The sequence below is a fragment of the Colobus angolensis genome, unplaced genomic scaffold (genome assembly GCF_000951035.1).
Source record: "Colobus angolensis palliatus isolate OR3802 unplaced genomic scaffold, Cang.pa_1.0 Scaffold369, whole genome shotgun sequence".
Taxonomy (NCBI): Eukaryota; Metazoa; Chordata; class Mammalia; order Primates; family Cercopithecidae; genus Colobus; species Colobus angolensis.
Genome location: NW_012117032.1, coordinates 1,298,233 through 1,320,632, shown reverse-complemented (window position 1 = coordinate 1,320,632; position 22,400 = coordinate 1,298,233). Strand labels below are relative to the sequence as shown.

Here is a 22,400-nt window from a genome sequence, read left to right as displayed (position 1 = left end):
GTAATCCCAGCACTTTGGGAGGCCAAGGCAGGTTGATCACCTGAGGTTAGGAGCTCAAGACCAGCCTGGCCAACATGGTGAAACCCTGTCTCCACTAAAAATACAAAAAAAATTAGCCAGCCATGGTGGCAGGTGCCTGTAATCGCAGCTACCTGGGAGTCTGAGGTAGGAGAATCGCTTGAATCCAGGAGGCGGAGGTTGCAGTGAGCCGAGATGGTACCACTGCACTCCAGTCTAGGCAATGAGAGCAAAACTCCATATCAAAAAAAAAAAAAATAATAATAATAATAATAAATGGAACTGTGGGTCTGAATGACGTGAATCCTGAGAAGATTGCTCTTGTACCAATTCTGTAGAGACAAGAAAAGTTTGTGAGAAAAGTTTGGAAATTTAGTATATGAGTTAATATATGAGATATTTGGGTATATGAAGACTTCAAGGAGGCAGTGGGCAAGCTGAGTCTTTTAAGGGTAAATAGGTGTTCACCTTGCGGACAAGAAAAGTAAATTCATTTCAAGAAGGATAGGTCAAGTATGTGCAGAGGCAGTTTGCAGAGATATCCTGTAAAGATCATATCACACAAGTCTGAGAAGTGTGGAAAAAAAAAAAGAAATAAGAAGCTACAGTAAATGAGTGCTGGCCAGTAAATTTCCTGCTAGTTCCATTTCATTTTCTCGTAGAAATATGACTGTAAGTTACCCAGTATTATCATTAACTTTCCAATATAGTAATGGATTTGTTATGTAAAAAATTACCTTATGGAATCTTTGTTACAGTTAGAAGGCAGCAGTCTATGAAGTTAGAGAACTTTTAAATTCTGCTTTGAATTTAGGGAGAAGGTAACATATTTTGGATTGTATTAAGTTTTTTGTTACACTAAAATTAAGTCAGTAAAAAAATAACAGAATGATCTCCTTACAGATATAATTATACTTCATCTATATCTGACTTATTTCCACACTGCTAATCCCTTCTATTCCTTCCTTTTTTTCTTTTTCCTGTAGCGGCTCTTGTTTCTGAAATCCTACTTAATATATTCCTGAAGAAGAGGTTTTTACTTCAATTCTAAAGCTATTTCAGTTTAGAACTATTTAATTTTATTTTCTCTAAAGTTTGATAATCCAATTGTAAACAAATGGCAAAAATACCTAGTTTGTTTACCATCTCATAACAAAAGAAGCATGTTTTTGTGAAGCAGTTCTCATTTGTATAATTATACTGATACCATTTTAAATGCATCCAATGTGCTTCCATCTTCCTTCCTCCTGTCTTCTCATCTCTTCCCCCTTTCTTTCTCCATCTGTGTTGGAATTAGCAGTTGTTGTTCTCACTGTCCAGCAAAGAGAGATGGGGAGAGGGAGGGAGGAAAGAGAGGACTCTTCTGTCCTTTCTTTGTGCCAGGCACCAGGCTCCATGTGGATTGCCACGACCTCAGCAAATGGAAATGTGTTCCTTGTGTGTTCTTGGTGGAACTCTGGAAACATTTTCCCAGGAGACCTTAAAGAAGTTTGGTTGGGGTCTATACTTCTGTTATTAGTACTTTAAAATACTTGTAGGTTTGATCTGTATAAATGTTATCTTTAATAAAATAACTTCTAGAGTTCAAGGGAGGAACTTACAGTTACGTTTTAAAGTTGTAAAATGTTGTTTTAATACTGGTAAGGGCCCTTGTAAGGTAGTTGACAAGAAGGGAATATTAATATTAACTGCAGTTTTCTAAAAGAATTGTGCCACCAGTTATTTGACATTTTCTTTGAAAACATTCTTTAGTTTAACCTTGAATTCTAGTCTTCAACAACGAACGACTCTTAGTTCAGAAACTTAAGATTTGGAAAAGATCAGACTGTCACACCATCCCACCCATGTCTGTAGGCATTTCCAACATCTGTAGTGTCTGATGTGACAGTTTTTCCTTATAAGTGAGCTGAAGTCTTCATTCCTATAGCTTTGACTCATTGACCCAAGTTTTTCTATCTGGTACAATGCAAGAAAATTCGACTCCTTTTCCTATTTAATAACCTCTGAGTATTGTTGAGTTGCCAGGATCCGTGCCCTTGCACTGCCCTTTCTGCTCCTTAGCCGTCTATTTTCAGCAGAAGTATCCCTGGCAATTCCAACAATTCCTTCTGTCGCTTGGTTCTCAGATACTTTATCTCATAGCTTTTTTCCTGGGTGCTCTCTGATTTGTTGACATCCTTGCAGATCTCATCTGATCAGCACAGAATATGTGACCATTATTTTCCCTACTTTAGACATTATGTCCAAAGTGAATTAGTTACCCATTTGTGAGGTCAACCCTAAAAGAAAATATTTTTGCTCTTTTCGTCCCTCAACTCGTTGATCTGTTTTGTAAACAATATAATTATTTACTGTACCAAATTGATACTATAGTGACAACAATAAGGCACATAGTAATAACTAACATTTTGGTAACTTTTTCTATTTGGCAAGCACTGTGCAAGATACTTTGTAGTAGCCCTGTGAAGTAGGTGCTGATAACAATTCTATGAGGTTGGTTTTTTGTTGATTTTTTTTTTTTTGAGTTGGGGTCTCACTCTGTCGCTCAGGCTGCTGTGCAATGGTATGATTACAGCTCATTCCAGGCTTTGACCTTCCAGGCTCAAGTGATCCTCCCACCTCAGCCTCCCGAGTAGCCAGGACACAGGCATGCGCCACCACTCCCAACTAATTTTTGTATTTTTTGTAGAGGCGGGGTCTTGCCGTGTTGCCCAGGCTGGCCTTGAGCTCCTGGGCTGAAGCAGTCCTTCCACCTTGGCCTCCCAAAGTACTGGGATAGCAGGCACAAGCTACTGCACCCAGCCTGTGGTTGGTTTTTAATACCAAAAGATAATATCTTTTAGATATTATTATCCCCATTTTGCAGATGAGGGAACTGATATATAAAGTATTCAATTACTGCTTTATGCATTAGGTTCTACTACCTTATTCCTTTTACTTAATTATACTTCCAGTGTTTTACAGTAGTTGGAAGGGACTGAAAACAAAGATTTAAATAATAACTGAGATTTACTGAAAATATCTCAATAAGGTACTTTATATACAAAGTTGGCAGCTGAATCCAGGCAGCCCGGTAGTATGACAGAGGGTAATTTCTCAAGCAGTCTGTTTATTGGAGTATGCTGCTAAAAGACACTTGAGCATAGTCACTCTACATCACTCATTCCTCTTAAATGATGACCAAGAGTTATTTAAGACGTCTGAGATGCTTTCTGAGTCATTCAAAGCAGACTGAATTGTTTTCAATGGTGAGGGAACGACTGTTGTCTGATTCTTTGCAAACTGGTCAAATATTGATATATCAGGAACTTAGTATATGTGATTAACCAGATATCTGTATCTGGTCATGTTATATTTTAAAGTTAATTTCTTTTAATCTGAGGGTTTAGACCAATTTAAATGTATATCTACCAGGTGGCCGGGCGTGGTGGTTTACGGCTGTAATCCCACCGCTTTGGAAGGCTGAGGCGGGTAGATCACCTGAGGTCAGGAGTTGGAGACCAGCCTGGCCAACATGGTGAAACCCCTCTCTACTAAAAATACAAAAATTAGCCAGGCATTGTAGCGAATGCCTGTAATCCCAGCTACTCAGGAGGCTGAGGCAGGAGAGTTGTTTGAATCCGGGAGGCTGAGCCAAGATCACACCATTGCACTCCAGCCTGGGTGATAGATTGAGATTCTGTCTCAAAAAAAAAAATTAAAAAAAAATCTAACAGGCATGGTGGATGGTGGTTCACACCTGTAATCCCAACACTTTGGGAGGCTGAGTGGGGAAGATCACTTGAGGCCAGGAGTTCAAGGCAAGCCTGGGCAACATAGCAAGGCCCTGTCTCTACAAAACAATATATATACACACACACACATATATGTATGTATGTATACACATATGTGTGTGTGTATATATGTATACATACATACATACATGTATATATCCTTTAAAGTTTAGTTCCCATTATGTACTTAGGATTTTTTGAGTCCCCAGTATTTTTAACCCAGAGAATTAAACTTTCTACATCTGCTCTGAAGGGTTAAATTCTTCTACCCACTAGTCTAATTTATTATTTTATAAAGCAGGAAATAGTGGAATAATTGGAAAAAAACAATCTATGAATTCTGTATTAAACATACTGAACCTTGTGTATTAGACTTGGAACTTAAACATCAATTTTTTTTTTCTTTTTTATTTTAAACACAAAAGAGGCCGGTTGTGGTGTCTCACGCCTGTAATCCCAGCACTTTGGGAGGCCGAGGCAGGTGGATCACAAGGTCAGGAGTTCGAGACCAGCCTGGCCAACATGCTGAAACCCCATCTCTACTAAAAATACAAAAATTAGCTGGGTGTGGTGGCCGGCACCTGTAATCCCAGCTGCTCAGGTGGCTGAGGCAGGAGAATTGCTTGAACTCGGGAGGTGGAGGTTGCAGTGAGCCGAGATTGCACCACTGTACTCCAGGCTGGGTAACAGAGCAAGACTCCATCTCGGGGAGAAAAAACAAACAAACAAGTAGTTCATTTCTAGTAGTAAAACCACTTGAATAGTATTTGTATTATGTATTTTAATAGAAAGCTAGAATGTAAGTTCTTCGTGGTTCATTTCTCCTTTGTTAAGGCACTGTCACCTTTGGGGAAATGCTGCCATGATGTTCAGAAACATTCTCAGGTAGTAACATTTGAAAGAGATTGTTTATACATATTTTGCCAATAAGGAACTCAGGAAGGAACTCTGAGTTCAGATTTGATCTCCACCCAAGCTGAACTCTATTTTTTTGTTGTTACTGCGAAACACAATGGGGTTTGTGTGTGTGGGAGGGAGATAACTGCTAGAGTGACACTGGTGGCTCATGATTTTGGAAAGCTGTTGGTGACATCTCCTCTGACCCTATACAGTTGCATCTGACTCCTAAAGAGTCAGGTGCCGGGTCCACATTTTCACTTTTGGCTGCATGATGAGCTCACTGGACGAATGTAGCAGAAGTGTCTGTGAATACGTGGCTCATTTTGTCAAGGGAGGGGACTGTGTCGGCACTGATGCTGTCGACGTGGAGCTCTGAGGATTGTTCTTGGCCCTGTGTGTGCTCTCACTGCATCGTCTTCAGTGAATCATAGTTATTTAGATGTGTGTGTCCTCAAGAGGCTAAGCTTTCGGAGACAAAGACTGCATCTCTCCAGTACCTGGTACAGTTCCTGGTTCATAAAAGGCAAATAATAAATGTATATTGAATGATTCACTCAGGTTAGCTTGATGGCCCCACACGTGCTGCCTCCTCAGTCCCATCCCCTCACCTCTGCTGGCAGAGAGAGCTGGAGATACCTTGGAGGATCTCTTGATCTGGAGTTCTCTTGATTGGCTTTTTAAATACTGTTATAGCTTGGTCCTGGAACAGTGAGCCAGGGATTTCGTTTCATTTTATTTTCTTCCCCAGCCTGCAGTTCTCTCCATATTCTTATTTTTGGGTCTTTGAACTATATTTTAACAGGTACCTCATAGCCCATCATTTTAAAATCTTAGGTCCTACTTCTTCCAAATGCTCTTGCCCTCATAGAATACCATCTCTCTTATTTATTTATTTATTTATTTATTTATTTATGAGACGGAGTCTCGCTCTGTCGCCCAGGCTGGAGTGCAGTGGTGCGATCTCGGCTCACTGCAAGCTCCGCCTCCCAGGTTCAAGCAATTCTCTTGCCTCAGTCTCCTGAGTAGTTGGGATTACAGGTGTGCGCCACCACACTCAGCTAATTTTTGTATTTTTAGTAGAGACGGGGTTTCACCATGTTGGTCAGACTGGTCTCAAACTCCTGACCTCATGATCCGCCCTCCTCGGCCTCCCAGAGTGCTGGGATTACAGGTATGAGCCACTGTGCCTGGCCCATCTCTCATAGCCTGCCTGGATTTTCCTGTTGTCTTCATTGATTTGCTATGTCATTACCTTGAATCATTTTAAATGTTGTATAATTTGTGTAATCTTCTTTTCTTTTTTTCTGAGACAAGATCTTCCCCATCACCCGTGCTGGAGGGTAGCAGCACAATTATAGTTCACTGCAGCTTCAAGCTTCTGGGCTCAAGGATACCTCCCACCTCAGCTTCCCATGGAGCTGGGACTCTAGACACGTGCCACCACACCTGGCCAATTTTTTAATTTAACTTTGTAGAGATAGGGTCTTGCTATGTTGTCCAGACTGGTCTCAACTTCCTGGACTCAAGTGGTCCTCCCGCCTCAACCTCCCAAAGTGTAGAGATTACAGGCATGAGCCACTGTGCCTGGCCCATATTTTATTTCTTGTATATCTTTAAGTATAAAACTGGTAGCTTTGATATGCTTTTATTGGAACATTATGAAGATATATGATGTAATTAATTTTTTTTGTTTTGAGACAGAGTCTTGCTGTGTCCCCCAGGCTGGAGTGCAGTGGCGCGATCTCGGCTCACTGCAAGCTCCGCCTCCTGGATTCACACCATTCTCCTGCCTCAGCCCCCTGAGTAGCTGGGACTACAGGCGCCAGCCACCACACCCAGCTAATTTTTTGTATTTTTAGTAGAGACGGCATTTCACCGTATTAGCCAGGATGGTCTCGATCTCCTGACCTCATGATCCACCCGCCTCGGCCTCCCAAAGTGCTGGGATTACAAGCGTGAGCCACTGTGCCCAGCTGATGTAATTAATGTTATAGGAATGTTTTCTGCATCTGTTGTTAAATACGTTAGTATAAGAGCAAAAGATGAGATGTCATTATGAAAAGCTTTGAGGTCGAGCTAAGGCATTTCTATAGTGTTTGTGTGTTTATTTGTTTGTCTGTTTGTTTGTTTTGAGACTGAGTCTCCCTCTGTTGCCCAGGCTGGAGTGCAGTGGCGTGATCTCAGTTCACTGCAACCTCCACCTCCTCGGTTCAAGCGATTCTTCTGCCTCAGCCTCCCAAGTAGCTGGGGTTACAGGCATGTGCCACCATGCCTGGCTAATTTTGGTATTTTTAATAGAGGCAGGATTCCGCCATATTGGCCAGGCTGGTCTCAAGCTCCTGACCTCAGGTGATCCATCCACCTCAACCTTCCAAACTGCTGGGATTATAGGCGTAAACCACCACACCCATTTAGTTGTGTTTTGTTTTGTTTTGTTTTGTTTTTTGTTTGAGACAGAATTTTGCTGTAGTGCCCAGGCTGGAGTACAGTGGCACAATCTTGGCTCACTGCAGCCTCGACTTCCTGGGCTTAGGCAGTCCTCCACCTCAGCCCCCTGGGTAGCTGGAACTATAGATGTTCACTACCACCCTTGCTAATTTTTTAAATTTTTGTAGAGATGGTGTTTCACCATGTTGCCTAGGCTGGTCTTGAACTTCTGAAGTCAAGTGATCTACCCGCCTTGGCCTCCTAAAGTGCTGGGATTACAGGCATGAGTCACCACACCCATCCTTCTATAGAATTTCTTTAAAGAAATGATTGCATGTTGTGAAGCAGTGGAAATTAAAATGTTTGTTAAAATTCAAGGTTTTGTTTGATATAAAATAGTATAAAATTGTATTGATAAAGATAAAATTGAAACAAGTAGAGTTGTTAGAATGCTTAACTGATAAATATTAATAAACTTTATTCTAAATTTATATTCTCCTACCTCATGTCTTCCCAAAGCATTCTTTGGGAGATGAGAATTAAAAGTAGGTCAGCTAAGGTTAAGAATTGTTTATAATTCTTATTCCCCAGAGACTATCCCTGTAGCCAGAAGCATAATTTCCCAAGCCACTGAAGACTACACTAGAGCAATTAATGACTCATAATGCTGGTTGACAGCAGCCGTTTTTTTTTTTTTTTGGTGAGACGGAGTCTGGCTCTATCACCAGGCTGGAGTGCAGTGGTGCAGTGCAGTGGCATAATCTTAGCTCACTGCAGCCTTTGCCTCCTGGGTTCAAGCGATTCTTCTATCTCAGCCTTTCGAGTAGCTGGGACTATAGGTGCGCGCCACCACGCCCAACTAATTTTTGTATTTTTAGTAGAGATGGGGTTTCACCATGTTTACCAGGATGGTCTTGATCTCTTGACCTCGTGATCCACCCGCCTTGGCCTCCCAAAGTGCTGGGATTGCAGGCATGAGCCACCATGCCTGGCAGGTTGACAGCAGTCTTTTACTTCACACAAGCAGGATTATTTGTGCTGTTTCAGCTGCTTTAACCAAACATTTTAGAGTCATTCTGGTTAATTTTGAGCATGCTATGCACATAATAAGGATAAATACAACTTGACTAAAGTATAGAGGGGACAAAAAACATCACATGAATGTTACTGTGAACTTTCCCTTGCCTGTGAAAGACGAATGATGTAGTACAGTCCTCTTGCAAGGGAAGATGAGAATTTTGAAAGCATGGCAGGGATAGGGTAAGGATAGGACAGATAGATTGGTTTAGAAATGCAACCCAGCCATACTCGGAGGAGGGACATTTTTGTCATAAGGGTCCTAATAATAGGCAAAGAAATGACTTAAGAAAGTGTCAAGCTGAGTAATATGTTAGAAATGTGTGGCCACCCATTGAGTCATCTGAAAATTTTGTTGTTCACATTAGCATTTTTTAATAGTGCAGTGTTCTTTAGAGGAAATATTTTGAGGACCCAACGAACCCTCCTTCCCCCGTGTATATTTACAAGTCATTTGGGAAAAAAAGAGACACCCTGAGCAGGTAGTTGGAGATTATGTTCATTTTGATGTATCTCTCAGAGTGTGTCCATCGTGATAGAAAAGTCCCATTTAATTTACTAACTCAATTAGCCTTACTTTTTTTTCTTTTTTTTTTTTTGTTGTTGTTTTGTTTTGTTTTTGAGATGGAGACTTGCTCTTGTTGCCCAGGCTGGAGTGCAGTGGCACGGTCTTGGCTCACTGCCACCTCTGCCTCGAGTTCAAGCGATTCTCCTACCTCAGCCTCCTGAGTAGCTGAGATTACATGTGCCTGCCACCTCACCCGGCTAATTTTTGTATTTTCAGTAGAGATGGAGTTTCCCCATGTTGGCCAGGCTGGTCTCGAACTCCTGACCTCAAGTGATCTGCCCCCCTTGGCCCCACAAAGTGCTGAGATTACACATGTGAGCCACTGCCCCCAGCCTGTTATTGTTAATACAGGCTGAAACTGACTTTCGATGCCACAGTTACCTTCAACTAATCACAACTTGAATCTATACATTTGTAGTTCATTGATGGTCTGGCTGATTGCAGTTTATCCGTGTAATTGCTCAAGATGACAAGAGCATTGGCTTATATCTCGTAGACTTTTTTGTTTTACAGACTTTTATTGCTTGCAGTGGTAGACGTTGCTGCGGGGATACTTGGTCTACAGAACCTCTCCTTTTTTTTTAAATGGATAAAATGGTATTACTGCAGCAACTTGTTAAGGTGATCAGGGCAGGTGTTAGTCTACTTTAGAGATAAGGAAACTGAAGGACAGGTAAAGGAAGTGACTTATTCAAAGTCACGTTGCTAGTAAGTAGAACTGTTCCTACCTACCCCACATACTGTTCAGCTGGTGCCCTTTCTCCTGTATGTCAAGTTGTGTGGACTTCACCTTTGTGCCTTCAACTGTCTTGTCTGTGGTTATAAGTACAGTAGCTTTTGCCAAAAAGGAATTTATATTCTAATTATGAGATCCTTTAGAAGCTTTCTGTACCAAAGATTTGAGGCACCTTCTATGTATGCTTATTTCACTTCCCAAATTTCTATAACCTCTTATACTTTTCCTGTAAGCTTTTAAATTTTGATTAGGTGCTCACTGGATGGCATCACCATTGCCCAGTTGGATAAGTTGTGTGGGATTGGAGTAGGCAGAGCCTATGATGTCAAGGAATGATGCCCCATGGGGATTCACCGCTCCTCCGAAATCTGTATTTGGTCAGCAGATGGTCTCTACTGCTTCTCCCGAGGAGGACTCACTGTCTCTGACCGCCTCGTCCTCATTTCTAAGGCTTAAACATATCCTGAGGAGTACATCTAATTTTCTTTGCTCTAGTTATGTTATTTTATGATGGGGATTAGAGGAGCCTCCCTTCTGGTGAGATCTGAACTTTATTCCAGGTCTTGACCTGATGGCATAGAGTTAATAGTACAGGCTCTTGTTCAAACTCTAGTCCTGTTACTTTTTTTTTTTTTTTTTTGAGATGCAGTTTCGCTCTTGTCACCCAAGCTGTAGTATAATGGCTCAATCTTGGTTCACTGCAACCTCCGCCTCCCAGTTTCAAGTGATTCTCCTGCCTTAGCCTCCCGAGTAACTGGGATTACAGGCACCCACCTCCATGCCAGGTTAATTTTTGTATTTTTAGTAGAGACAGGGTTTCACCATGTTGGCCAGGCTGGTCTCAAACTCCTGTCCTCAAATGATCCACCCACCTTGGCCTCCCATAGTGTTGGGATTACAGGTGTGAGCCGCTGCACCCAGCCTGATCCTGCTACTTTTTAAACAGGCCTTAGGTGCACACTCTTTGACTCAGTTTAACCTTTACCTTTGAAACAAGGGTAAGTTCTTACTGCACAGAGTTGTTGTGAAGATTAAGCTAAATATTGTATCTTAAGCTCTTGGAAGAGTGCCTATCACAAAGAAAGCACTACTTAAATGTTAACTATTATTATTATTGTTACTTGGAAAAGGAAAATGCTAGAATAATAAAGGCTACTTGCTCTGAGGTGTGTACATGTGGTTTTTTGATTAATATTTTTTTTATGTATGTAGGTCTTTCTTATTTCAGGCAGGATCTCAGTTTTAATAGCTGCTGTGTAGGTGGGTCACAGTTTCTTTAGATAGTCCAGCTGGTAGTTTTCTCATTTCGGAATCAAACCATACCTTCTAAGTAGAGTGCTTTCCTCTTTTTGTGGTAGAGCCCTGATGTGCCCAGGTTGCTCTGAGTAGAATCACTTAAATCTCCCATTCTGTTGCAGCTCATGGGACTGGGCAGTGGTGTAGCTAGTGGTAGCTTTTGTGGTCATCTTTGCAGCTCACTGCCTCGTGGCCATGTTAACATGATGAGTCTATGCTGTCATGATAGACGTTCCTAGTTCTGCATAGCTCACACAGGACTGCCCTTGCTTGTAGCCTCGTTAATGTGGTTTCCTCCTCCTTGTTTCCAGCAGAAACAGCTTACGGTCTAGAATGAGGAAAGGAAGCCAATACAACTTGATGTTAAATCATTTTCTCTTAAATAGTCCAAAGGGAGTATTTAGTGGGATGCTTCATTTGAAATGGAATTTGTCTTCTTCAAAGTGGTTGCCACATGAAAGGATGCACCAGATGCAGCGGCCGCCTGGTGAGAAAGGAGGAGGTATAAGGTCATCCTCTGGCCATTCTTCCAGCAAGATGTTCTGAGGGTCCTCCCAAGTACTCAGCGTGGGTTTATATCAGTAAGCAAAATAGAAAAATTCTTTCCTTTATGGAGCTTACAATATAGAGACAAAGGCAGAGAAAAAATAAGAAAATTCCTTGGTACAGTAGGCCCTCCTTACCTGCGAGTTTCCCATTTCAGATTCAACCAACCGTGGATCAGAACCTGCCGACATGGAGGGCTGAGTGTACTGTGGCATTTTATGTCAGGGACTTGAGCATCTGTGGATTTTGGTACCTGCTGGGGTCCAGGAACTAATCCCCAGTGAATATGGAGCGTTGACCATACATTGGTGATCACCTCACACTTCTCAGAACGTTTCCACACATCCCATTTCACTCACCTTAAAAGCCAGAGTCCTTACAAGGCCTGAAGGTCCCACAGGATCTGCTGGTTGCCCCATATCCCCTGCCCATTTACCTTCTGAGCTCGTTGCCTTATTATCAGTGTTCTCAGGTCCCTCAGACATGCCAAGTATGCTCCTTTTACAAATTTTTTGTATTATTATTATTTTTTTAAATTTGAGACTGGATCTGGCTTTATTGCCCAGGCTGAAATGCTGTGGTATGCAACCTTGACCTTCTGGGCTCAAGTGATCCTTCCACCTCAGCCTCCCAAGTGGCTGGGACTATAAGCACGCACCACCACGCCCAGCTAATTAAAAATTTTTTTTCTTAGTAGAGATGATGGTCTCACTATGTTGCCCAGGCTGGTCTTAAACTTCTGGGCTCAAACAGTCCTCCCACCCTAGCCTCCCAAAGTGCTGGGATTACAGGCATGAGCCACCATACCTGGCTAAAGCATGGTTCTCTAAGGGCCTAACTCTGGGTTCTCTAACTCTGGGTACTTCCTCTACCTGGCAGCATATTCTTCCAGATAAATCCCATCAGCCAACTTTTCCTGTTTTTCCTTGCTAAATGTTGTCTTTTCAGTGGGGACCACCCTCACTAACCTATTTAAATTACAATCCACCACCTTCCTAGCAATCTTGACCCCCTTTCTCAAGCTGTTTTTTTTTTTATTCGTAGTGCTTACCAATTTTTTTAACGTATAATTTATTTATTTGTAAAGAAAGCTTAATAGGGGAGGGATCTTCATTTTGTTTTCTGAAGTAAGTTAAGGGCTCACCTAGAATAGTAATTGGCACCTCTAGTAGATATTCAGTGAACATGTTGAATGAATGAAAATGAAAAGTACAATGGAAAAAATAAAGAAGGGTTGTGTCAGTTTCCTGTGGCTGTTGTTAACATATTAACAAACCCTCGGTGGCTTAAAACAATAGAAATTTATGATCTCATGGTATATATTGCACATATAATTATTCATCCATATAATATATGGAGGTGTGTGTGTTATGTTAAAAAGTATTTTCATAAATGGAATGTGTCATGCTGCAGTTTGCATTTGTATCAAGTCAGATTGATACATATGGATCTAGCTCCTTCATTTTAACTGCAGCTCTAAGCAGCTGATTCTCTTTCTCTCCTGGTTTCAGAATATGTAAATCCCAGAGAAGTCCTTTGATTAACCTAACTTGGGTCCCATGCCAGCACCTGTTGGATTAGCCTGTGGCTTCAGGAGATAGGACACTCAGATTGCTCAGACCTGGCGTGCATGCCTACCCACGAATCCAGAGCATCTGGGTACTTTGTTTGCAGTTCCCCTTAGGATCATGAGTTGAAAGAGAAAGGATTTGGGGCAGACAAAAAAAAAAAGATTTCTACTGAGGCTTCAAGTTTGGGCTCGGACATTACATCCTCTGGGAATCCTTTTCTGACCCCTGGGATTCCGTTCTGTGTCCTTGCACTTCCTATTCTTGTAACAGTTATCATGTAGTATCTTAATTACCCTGTCCTCTTGATGTGTACTCATTCAGGGCAGAGACTGTGTCTGTCTTGTTTTCCTGTTGTATCTCAGGAAATAAAGGGCCTGCCACACACCATTAAGTAGATGTTCAACACATGTTTTTGAATGAATGCTTCCACTAACTAGCAGAGCTTTCAACCTCACTTTCTATAAACAGGTTCCCATCCACTTCCTATGAATGCCATAGGAATCCCGTGTGGCGTGGTGCTTTTGCACCTACTTTCAGACCCATTAACATTCTATCTCTTTTTACATCTTTCTTTGTATGAGTGGTTTGGCCCTGTTTGGCATTTTCTTTTTCTTATTTAATGGTGAAAATTCACAGAAAGATAAAATAGGTAAAATGCAAAGTCAGACTTCTTGGTAAAGTCTTTAGAGATAAGTCCTGCCCAGCTTTTCTCACCCCAGTATACCTTTAGCTTTCATGTGTGCACAGTAATTTCTTCTAACCTCAAATATTCCATCAGCAGAACTGTTTATTTTTTTGAGACAGAGTCTCTCTCTGTCACCCAGGCTGGAGTGCAATGGCATGATCTCAGCTCACTGCAACCTCAGCCTCCTGGGTTCAAGCGATTCTGCTGCCTCAGCCTCCTGAGTAGCTGGGATTACAGGCACCCACCACCACGCCCAGCTAATTTTTGTATTTTTAGTAGAAATAGGGTTTCACCATGTTGGCCAGGCTGATCTCTAACTTCTGACCTCAAATGATCCACCTGCCTCGGCCTCCCAAAGTGCTGGGATTACAGATGTGAGCCACCGTGCCCAACCTAGCAGAACATATGCAGATTTACTTCTGGATACTTTTAGCAGCAGGAGAGTATGGATTTTAGTGGGTATAAAATGTGAATGAAGCTGGGTGTGGTGGCTCATGCCTGTAATCTAGCACTTTGGGAGGCTGATGTGAGAGGATCAACCTAGCCCAGTAGTTTGAGACCATCCTGGGCAACATGGCAAGACCCTGCCCCTACTTGATTATTTAAAAAAATTTTTTTTAAATAAAAAATAAAATGTGAATGATTTGATTTGGAAATGGTAGTGTTATTAGTAGTACTAGTAATAGTAATAGCAGTTAACATTTACTGAGTGCTTTTTCTGTGCCAGGCATGTAGAAGTAGGTACCATCTTTATACCTGTTATACAGATGAGAAAACTGGATCTTACATCAGTGATCTATTCAAGTTATCGCAGCTCCTGAGTGGCGGCACTGGGCTGTGAATCTGGACACTGAACTCAGAACCATACACCCAAGGACTATGTTCTACTGCCTTGTACAATTAGGAACAGAAACCTGGGGTTTGGTAAAAGAAAAAAACATCAGATTGATCACAGATAAGCAGTGAAATTTCTGCCCTAAAACTTTGGTAAAGATAAATAGGGAGAATTAACCAAAGTTTTAGAACTGTATTCCCATTGCCTCTGTGAGAAGAGAAAACCAATATGTGTGAAGGTGGGGCTAAAGCCAGGTGCTTTAGCATAAATTGGCACTGTGTTACCTGGGACATTTTCATGCTTTTATAAAGTACTTGGTTCGAATACTAAGTACAGACATGCATTACTTAATGACAGGAATATATCCTGAGAAATGTGTTGTTAGGCAATTTCTTCATGGTGCAAACATCAGCATGTACTTACACAAACCTAGATGGTGTAGCCAACTACACACCTAGGCTGTTGCTCCTAGGTTACAAACCTGTGTAGCATGTTACTGTACCGAATCTGTGGGCAGTTGTAACAAAATGGTAAGTATTTGTGTATCTAAACATAGAAAAGGCAGTGTGTTGTGCTCTGACATTATGATAGCTGCCATATCACTAGGTGATAGGAATTTTTCGGCTTTATAATCTTGTGGGACTGCTGTGTGTGATATGTTATTGACTGAAAGGTTGGTATGCGGCACATGACTGAATACTGTGTTGGTTTATATTTGGACTAACAGTGCTACTTTCATAGAATATCTATTCCAAATTGGGATTATCTTATTTCTATCCATAGAAAGTAGTTATAGGATAAGTGGATGGTATTAAAATTAAGTTTTATCCCTCTTTAGGTTGCATCCCAGCGCATTAGCTCAGTGGACCTCTCATGTTGTAGCCTGGAACATCTGCCTGCCAACCTCTTCTACAGCCAAGACCTCACTCATCTCAATTTAAAACAAAACTTCCTAAGGCAAAACCCTAGCCTTCCAGCTGCCAGGGGGCTTAATGAACTGCAAAGGTAAGCCTGCAGAAATGGGTGGATCATGAGGAAGGGGTGGGGGCAGAATGAACTTCTGCTTGTTATCTCTTGAATATTCTCACTAAAAAAACTAGTGTGTAAACTTTCTCTTTCGGAAAACAGAGTAATAGGACTTTGTTTATTAGTGAGGACATTACCAATTCTCAACCCGAGATTTTTTTAAGGTTCTTGCTTTTGAAACTAATGATTTATGATATTTATTAATTGGATAGAGTTGTGTAAGAACAATTCTCCTTTAGCAACTTTTATTCCTATCTAAAAATGCATCTGCAAACAATAACATTTGGTGTGTTACTTCCGAACTTCAGGTGTTTGTTCAGATTAAATTGTTTCTTTTGAAATTTATGAAAGGTCAGTTTTTCCCGTGAAAAGGCATTTCCTTAGAAATTTAAGAACCAGCGTTTAAATCCATTTATATCATGTCGTCTGGGTGATTAATATGTAGGTTTCAAGAGTCACATGTTAAATAGAACCTGCTCCTTTATTTTTTATTTTTTTATTTTTTTATTTTATTGAGACAAAGTCTTGCTCTGTCTCTCAGACTGGAGCGCAGTGGCGTGATCCCGGCTCATTGCAGCCTCCTCCTGGGCCCAAGTGATTCACCTGCCTCAGCCTCCGGAGTAGCTGGGATTACAGGTGCCCACACCCTCTTAATTTTTGTATTTTTAGTAGAGACAGGGTTTCACCATGTTGGCCAGGCTGGTCTTGAACTCCTGACCTCAAGTGATCTGCCCTTCTTGGCCTCCCAAAGTGCTGTGATTACAGGCGTGAGCCACCATGCCTGGCCTAGAATGTGCTCATTTATAACTAGAAAAGACGGACTTGACTTGCCTGTCTCCAAAACAGATTTAAGAATTTACCACATCCATTTCCTTTCCTCTTTGGAGCAGTGATCAGTCTTCATTCTGTGGTAAATTAAACCTTTGATACTTATATATTTGTTGCAAATATGTAGACTGTGTAACTGCGAAGAATATAACTTTTAAATAAATAATTGCTAGTTCATTTGTTTTTACATGACTGATATGATCAGGAATTTAAAAATATGATAACCATTGTGATTCCGTTTATGGTTTTTAACATCCAGAAAAAATAATCCAATACTTGCTTATAAAGTTTGTGGACGTAATTGGGAAATGGAAGAGTATTTTAATTGTCTTTTTAGGTAATTGTGAATATCCTTCCTTGATACTATACCAAAACTTGACAAGTGGTCATTTTTTAAATGTTAGTTCTAACATGGAATCTACATCTCTATTCGTGAGCTTTTTGAATTCTTTAACGGTAAGATCCATTGATCTGACTTGCAGTTTGATTTGACTCTTTACCCATGCATCACTTTGTTGCATTAAGTGTTGGTCATTTGGAGAGTACTGCTTCGTTGTGTAACACAGATACTCCAAATGTTAATATATTTTATTATGGAATTTTAAGAATTCATATTTGTTAATATCACCACTGATTTATTTTTGTTTGTTTGTTTGTTTGTTTGTTTTTGAGATGGAGTCTCACTCTGTCGCCCAGGCAGGAGTGCAGTGGTGCGATCTTGGCTCACTGCAACCTCTGCCTCCTGGGTTCTAGCGATTTTCCCGCCTCAACCTCTAGAGTAGCTAGGATTACAGGCCTGCCCCCAACACCTGGCTAATTTTTTGTATTTTTAGTAGAGATATGATTTCTCCATGTTGGCCAGGCTGGTCTCGAACTCCTGACCTGAAGTGATCCGCCCACCTTGGCCTCCCAAAGTGCTGGAATTACAGGCGTGAGCCACCGTGCCCGGCCAATATCACCACTAATTTATCAGTAAAGTCTTTTAAGTATTGGGATGTTGTTAAGCTTACTGTGGAAACGAGTTTCCACAATTTTAATTTTTAATTAGAAATGTGAAGGCCATTATTGGCAGCATATGCCATCAGTTGTTTTCCAGTAAGCTGTCTTCTCACTTCATTTTTGAGAAAATGTCTGCCAAATACCCAAGTATGAATAATAATCGTTTGTCAGTTGTTCTTTCAAGTAAAAATGGGATTCTCTGTAAACAGTGACTGGTTTGGCCCACAACTCACATCATCAGATAAGTGTTTTCCTTGAGATAACTATCATACTTCAGTGTGTACCAGAAGTGTTTTTTTGTGTACCTCCTATTTTATCACCCAGAAAATTAAAAAGACATATACTCAGGGGTTGGGATGTAATAAGAAATGACTTTCCTGTGTCATCAAGGACATTCTTAAGTAAAACTGGCATTACAATTTTTTTAAAGAATATTTTTACTGTGGTTGCCTGGAAGAAAAGAATAGAGAAGAATATAATGACAACTGGGACAGTTTGGTGCTGCAGTGAATTAATTACATAGGCAGTCGAGACTCTAATAAGGATATTTTGCTCCAGCAATTCCTGATTGTCCCCTGTAGCTGACGTATACTATGAAAGTTACCACTGTGGGATTCTTTTTATTTTTTTTAATTGAAATCAAGTTTATTAAGAAAGTAAAGGAATAAAGAATGGCTTACTCCATAGGCAAAGCAGCCAGCCCTAAGGGCTGCTGGTTGGCTACTTTTATGGTTCTTTCTTTCTTTTTCTTTTTTTTTTTGAGACATTGTTTTGCTGTCACCCAGGCTGGAGTGCAGTGGCAGCTCACTGCAGCCTTCGCCTCCCGGGCTCAATGATCCTCCTGCCTCAGACTCCCAAATAGCTGGGATTACAGACAGGCACCACCACCATGCACAGCTAGAATTTATATTTTTAGTAGAGATGGGGTTTCACCATCTTGCCAGGCTGGTTTTGAACTCTTGAACTCAAGTGATCCGCCCACCTCGGCCTCCCAAAGTGCCCAGCCTATGGTTATTTCTTGATTGCATGCTGAACCAAGGGGTAGATTATTTATGAGTTTTCTGGGAAAGGGGTAGCCAAGTCCCAGTACTAAGGGTCCCTCCCCTTTTTAGATTATATAGGGTAACTTTCTGATATTGCCATGGGATTTGTAAACTGTCATGGTGCTGGTGGGAGTGTCTCTTAGCATGCTAATGCATTATAATCAGCATACAATGAGCAGTGAGGACAGCCAGAGGTCACTTTCATCACCATTTTGGTTTTGGTGACTTTTGGCCAGCTTCTTTACCGCATCCTGTTTTATCAGCAAGATCTTTGTGACCTGTATCTTGTGCTGACCTCCTATTTCATGTGTAAGTAAGAATGCCTAACCTCCTGGGAATGCAGCAGCCCAGTAGGGGTAAGCCTTATTTTACCCAGCCCCTGTTCAAGATGGAGTCACTTAGGTTTGAATGCCTCTGACATATTTCCTCCTTCCGTTTTATTTTTTTTATTTTTTAAAATTTGTTTATTTTTGTTTATTTTTTTGAGATAGAGTCTCACTCCTGTCGCCCAGACTGGAGTGCAGTGGTGTAGTCTCAGCTCACTGCAACTTCCACCTCCCGGCTTCAAGAGGCGCCTGCCACCACTTCCACCTAATTTTTGTATTTTTAGTAGAGGTGGGGGTTTCACCATGTTGGCCAGGCTGGTCTCGAACTCCTGACCTCAGGTAGTCCGCCCACCTCGGCCTCCCAAAGTGCTAGGATTACAGACGTGAGCTACTGCGCCCGGCTGCCTCTCCCTTTTATAAGGAGATCTTTAATCCCAAGGGTTGTAGAGGAATGAAGATCCATCTTCTGTAACTTCTTCAGGCTGAATAGGGACAATGATATTCCTGCCTAACTATGAGGGCCTCTTGTATTCAAGGTAGAGAGGAGGTCAGTCACAAAGCATTGATCTGGCAAGGGCCATTGATAACTGTGAGTTCCAACAAGAGGTGCTATCTGGAAGAATAGTAAGTGTTCAATTTAAGAAAACATTCAGTAAGCTTATCTGCATTCCTACACAAAGAGTACAACAGCAATATATTCTACAACAGTGAAAAAAAAAAAAAAGATAAGTAAAATTATCCCAAGTAAACTAAATAAGAAGGCTTTCTATTAACTAGGCAGTTATGGAACCAAGCTGATATGGGGTCCCTAGCTGATTCCAGTACATGCCCAGAATTAGAATACTGATCAAGATGTTTATATTACCCATCCCTTTTGTTTCTTCTGAGCAGCAGCAGAGATCACTGGTTGGTTCATGGGAATAAGTAGGATTAGTCTAAATTGCAGGAAAAAACCCTCAAAAACGACTGAGACTAGAATCTAATAACAGGTATACCATAGTTCTTGAAACATAATTTTTCTCTCTTCAGTCTCCTATTTTCACTAAAGACAAATGATAGGACTGATTTGTTTGCAAAATACTTAAGCTTAGGTTTTATATGCTCTATGTATTGTTATTAATTTTGGACTGGCTGGATGCAATGGCCCAGTCCTGTAATCCCAACACTTTGGGAAGCTGAGGCAGGAAGATAGCTTGAGACCAGGAGTTTGAAACCAGCCTGTCAACGTCGTTGAGACCCCATCTCTATGAAAGAAAAATTTAAAAATTAGCTGGCTATAGTAGCACATGCTTGTAGTCTCAGCTACTTGGGAGGCTGAGGCATGAGGATTGCTTGAGCGCAGTAATTTGAGGCTGCAGTGAGCCATGATTACACTACTGCACTCCAGCCTAGGCAACAGAGGGAGAACCTATTTCAAAAATAAATAAAATAAAATAAAATAAAATAAAAAAGTACTGGCACCACAACAGTAAAGTTAATATAGTTTTTTTTTTTTTTTTCTTGCTGAAAGGTTATAATTATTATCATTTTGTTTGTGGAGCTACCCATCATGAACTATCATCAATCAGTGTGTTCTGAGATTTGAAATTATTGGGAAATATTTTTGCATATTTCACAGAAGTGTAGACTTTTGTACTTCTATTATAGAACATCAAAGACTTTCTATCATACTGCCAAATCCTGATGTCTTAGAACAGAATGGGGCATTAGAATTCATCCAGACTATCAACCTAAATGCCCATCAATGAGAAACTGGATAAAGAAATGTGATACACCATGAAATACTATGCAGCCATAAAAAATGAAATTATGTCCTTTTCAGGGACATGGATGGAGCTGGAGGCTGTTATTCTTAGCAAACGAATGCAGGAACAGAAAACCAAATACTGCATGCTCTTACTTATAAGTGGGTGTCAAGTGATGAGAACACATGGACACATAGAGGGGAACAGCACACAGTGGGGCCTATTGGAGGCTGGAGGGCAGGAAGAAGGAGAGGATTAGGAAAAATAACAGATACTAGGTGTAGTACCTGGGTGACGAAATATATGTACAACAAACCCTCATGACACATATTCACCTGTGTAACAAACCTGCTCATGTAGCCTTGAACTTAAAATAAAAGTTAAAAAAAAAAAAATCATCCAACCTAATGCTCTCTTTTAAAGATGGGGTCTATGGGGATGTTAACTGCCAAATTCAGTTTAACAGTTACCTTTTAGGGAGACGGGGATAGGATTAGTGAATGGTTTGAACAAGGTTTCAACTATGTCTGTAATGTTTATTTCTTTAAAAAGAAAAATGAGAGGCCGAAAGGTTTTTTTGTTTGTTTTGTTTTGTTTTGGAGACAGAGCCTCACTCTGTTGCCTGGCTAGAGTGCAATGGTGCGATCTTGATTCACTGCAACCTCTGCCCCCCAGGTTCAGGCGATTCTCCTGCCTCAGCCTCCTGAGTTAGCTGGGACTACAGGCACCCACCACCATGCCTGGCTAATTTTTGTAGTTTTAGTAGTGGCAGGGTTTCGCCATGTTGGCCAGGCTGGTCTCAAACTCCTGACCTCAGGTGATCCACCCATCTTGGCCTCCCAAAGTGCTGGGATTACAGGCATGAGCCACCACGCCTGGCCCAAAAGGTTAATATTTGAAAACGCTGTATAGTTAATACCTGGATGAATGTTACAGTTTTCTGCATTTTTTATTTGAGTATTTCATAATAATCCAAACATTTTAAACCTAAACAAAAAGAAAATTAAAATGCTTCTTTTTACATAGAAGAATATGATGCTCCCAAAGAGCCAGTATTTGTGGAATAAATATCCAGGTGGAGGGATATTTTGGGCATGACCCACTTCAGGAGGATTCAGGTTCTGTCTTGCCATTTAGTTCTTACAGAGTCATTGACTTGATCCCCCATGTCTATTGATTCTGTGTGGTGTCTTTTGAGCTCATCCTGTTTTCTCCTCTGCTTCCATCCCTCTACTGCACACACGCTCTCTCCCCAGCTGTTACAGTAAAGGTACTTCTCATCTCTCACCTGGTCTGTTGCGCTACCTGTGAGAGCTGATTGTCTTGTCATTTTCCCTCTGCAGGTTAGCCCTATTTTTGTTGCCCGCTGTTTTTTACGTTTCTTGGTTTTGTTTTATTTTGTATTTTTAAAAATTTAAGCCTTTTCCTTCATCAAAGTAACACCCATATAGATTTTTAAAGATCTTAATAAACAGTGAAGTTTACAATAAGAAGCAGGTGCCTAAAGTTCCAGCCCCTCCCTGCATCCAAGTCCTGCTGCCTAGACAATCCTTTTGAATCTTTTGGCTCTTTCTGCTGTTTTCCTTTCTCTTTCTAAATATTATGCATATACTGCTATGTTTTGATTTTTCATTATTGGACATTATATGTTGACCCATTACTATGGAAGATCAGGATTTCATTCGTTTACATTGTCTCGCACTCCCTCTATCCCACATCACATGTAACTTCTCTTTCCCCTATCCTCTCAATATATAGGTATTAATTTTTGGTTAAGTCAGTGCTCACTATTTACGTTATTATGAGCCTGGAACTTATTCAAGCTAAGGGATTTAATTGCAGTGATTATATTTCCTTTCTTGTGCTGGCTTGATAGCAGCCTCACTTTATCACTTGTATACTTTTCTTTTTCCCTAGTATTTGTAAGCTTTCTGACGGAATTCTTATATTCCTCTCAGCACCTTTTTCTTGGAGACTTTTTTCTTCCTGGAGCCAGGGTAG

The 22,400-nt window shown here is 40.9% G+C and overlaps 1 protein-coding gene across 1 annotated transcript in view; it reads left to right on the top strand.

The window, feature by feature from the left end:
• PHLPP1 (PH domain and leucine rich repeat protein phosphatase 1) overlaps positions 1-22,400 on the top strand; it is a 264,871-nt gene that overhangs the window by 130,306 nt on the left and 112,165 nt on the right. The window contains exon 4 of the mRNA XM_011953596.1: positions 15,271-15,437. Coding sequence (XP_011808986.1) covers positions 15,271-15,437 — 167 coding nt within the window. The remainder of the gene's footprint in view (positions 1-15,270; positions 15,438-22,400) is intronic.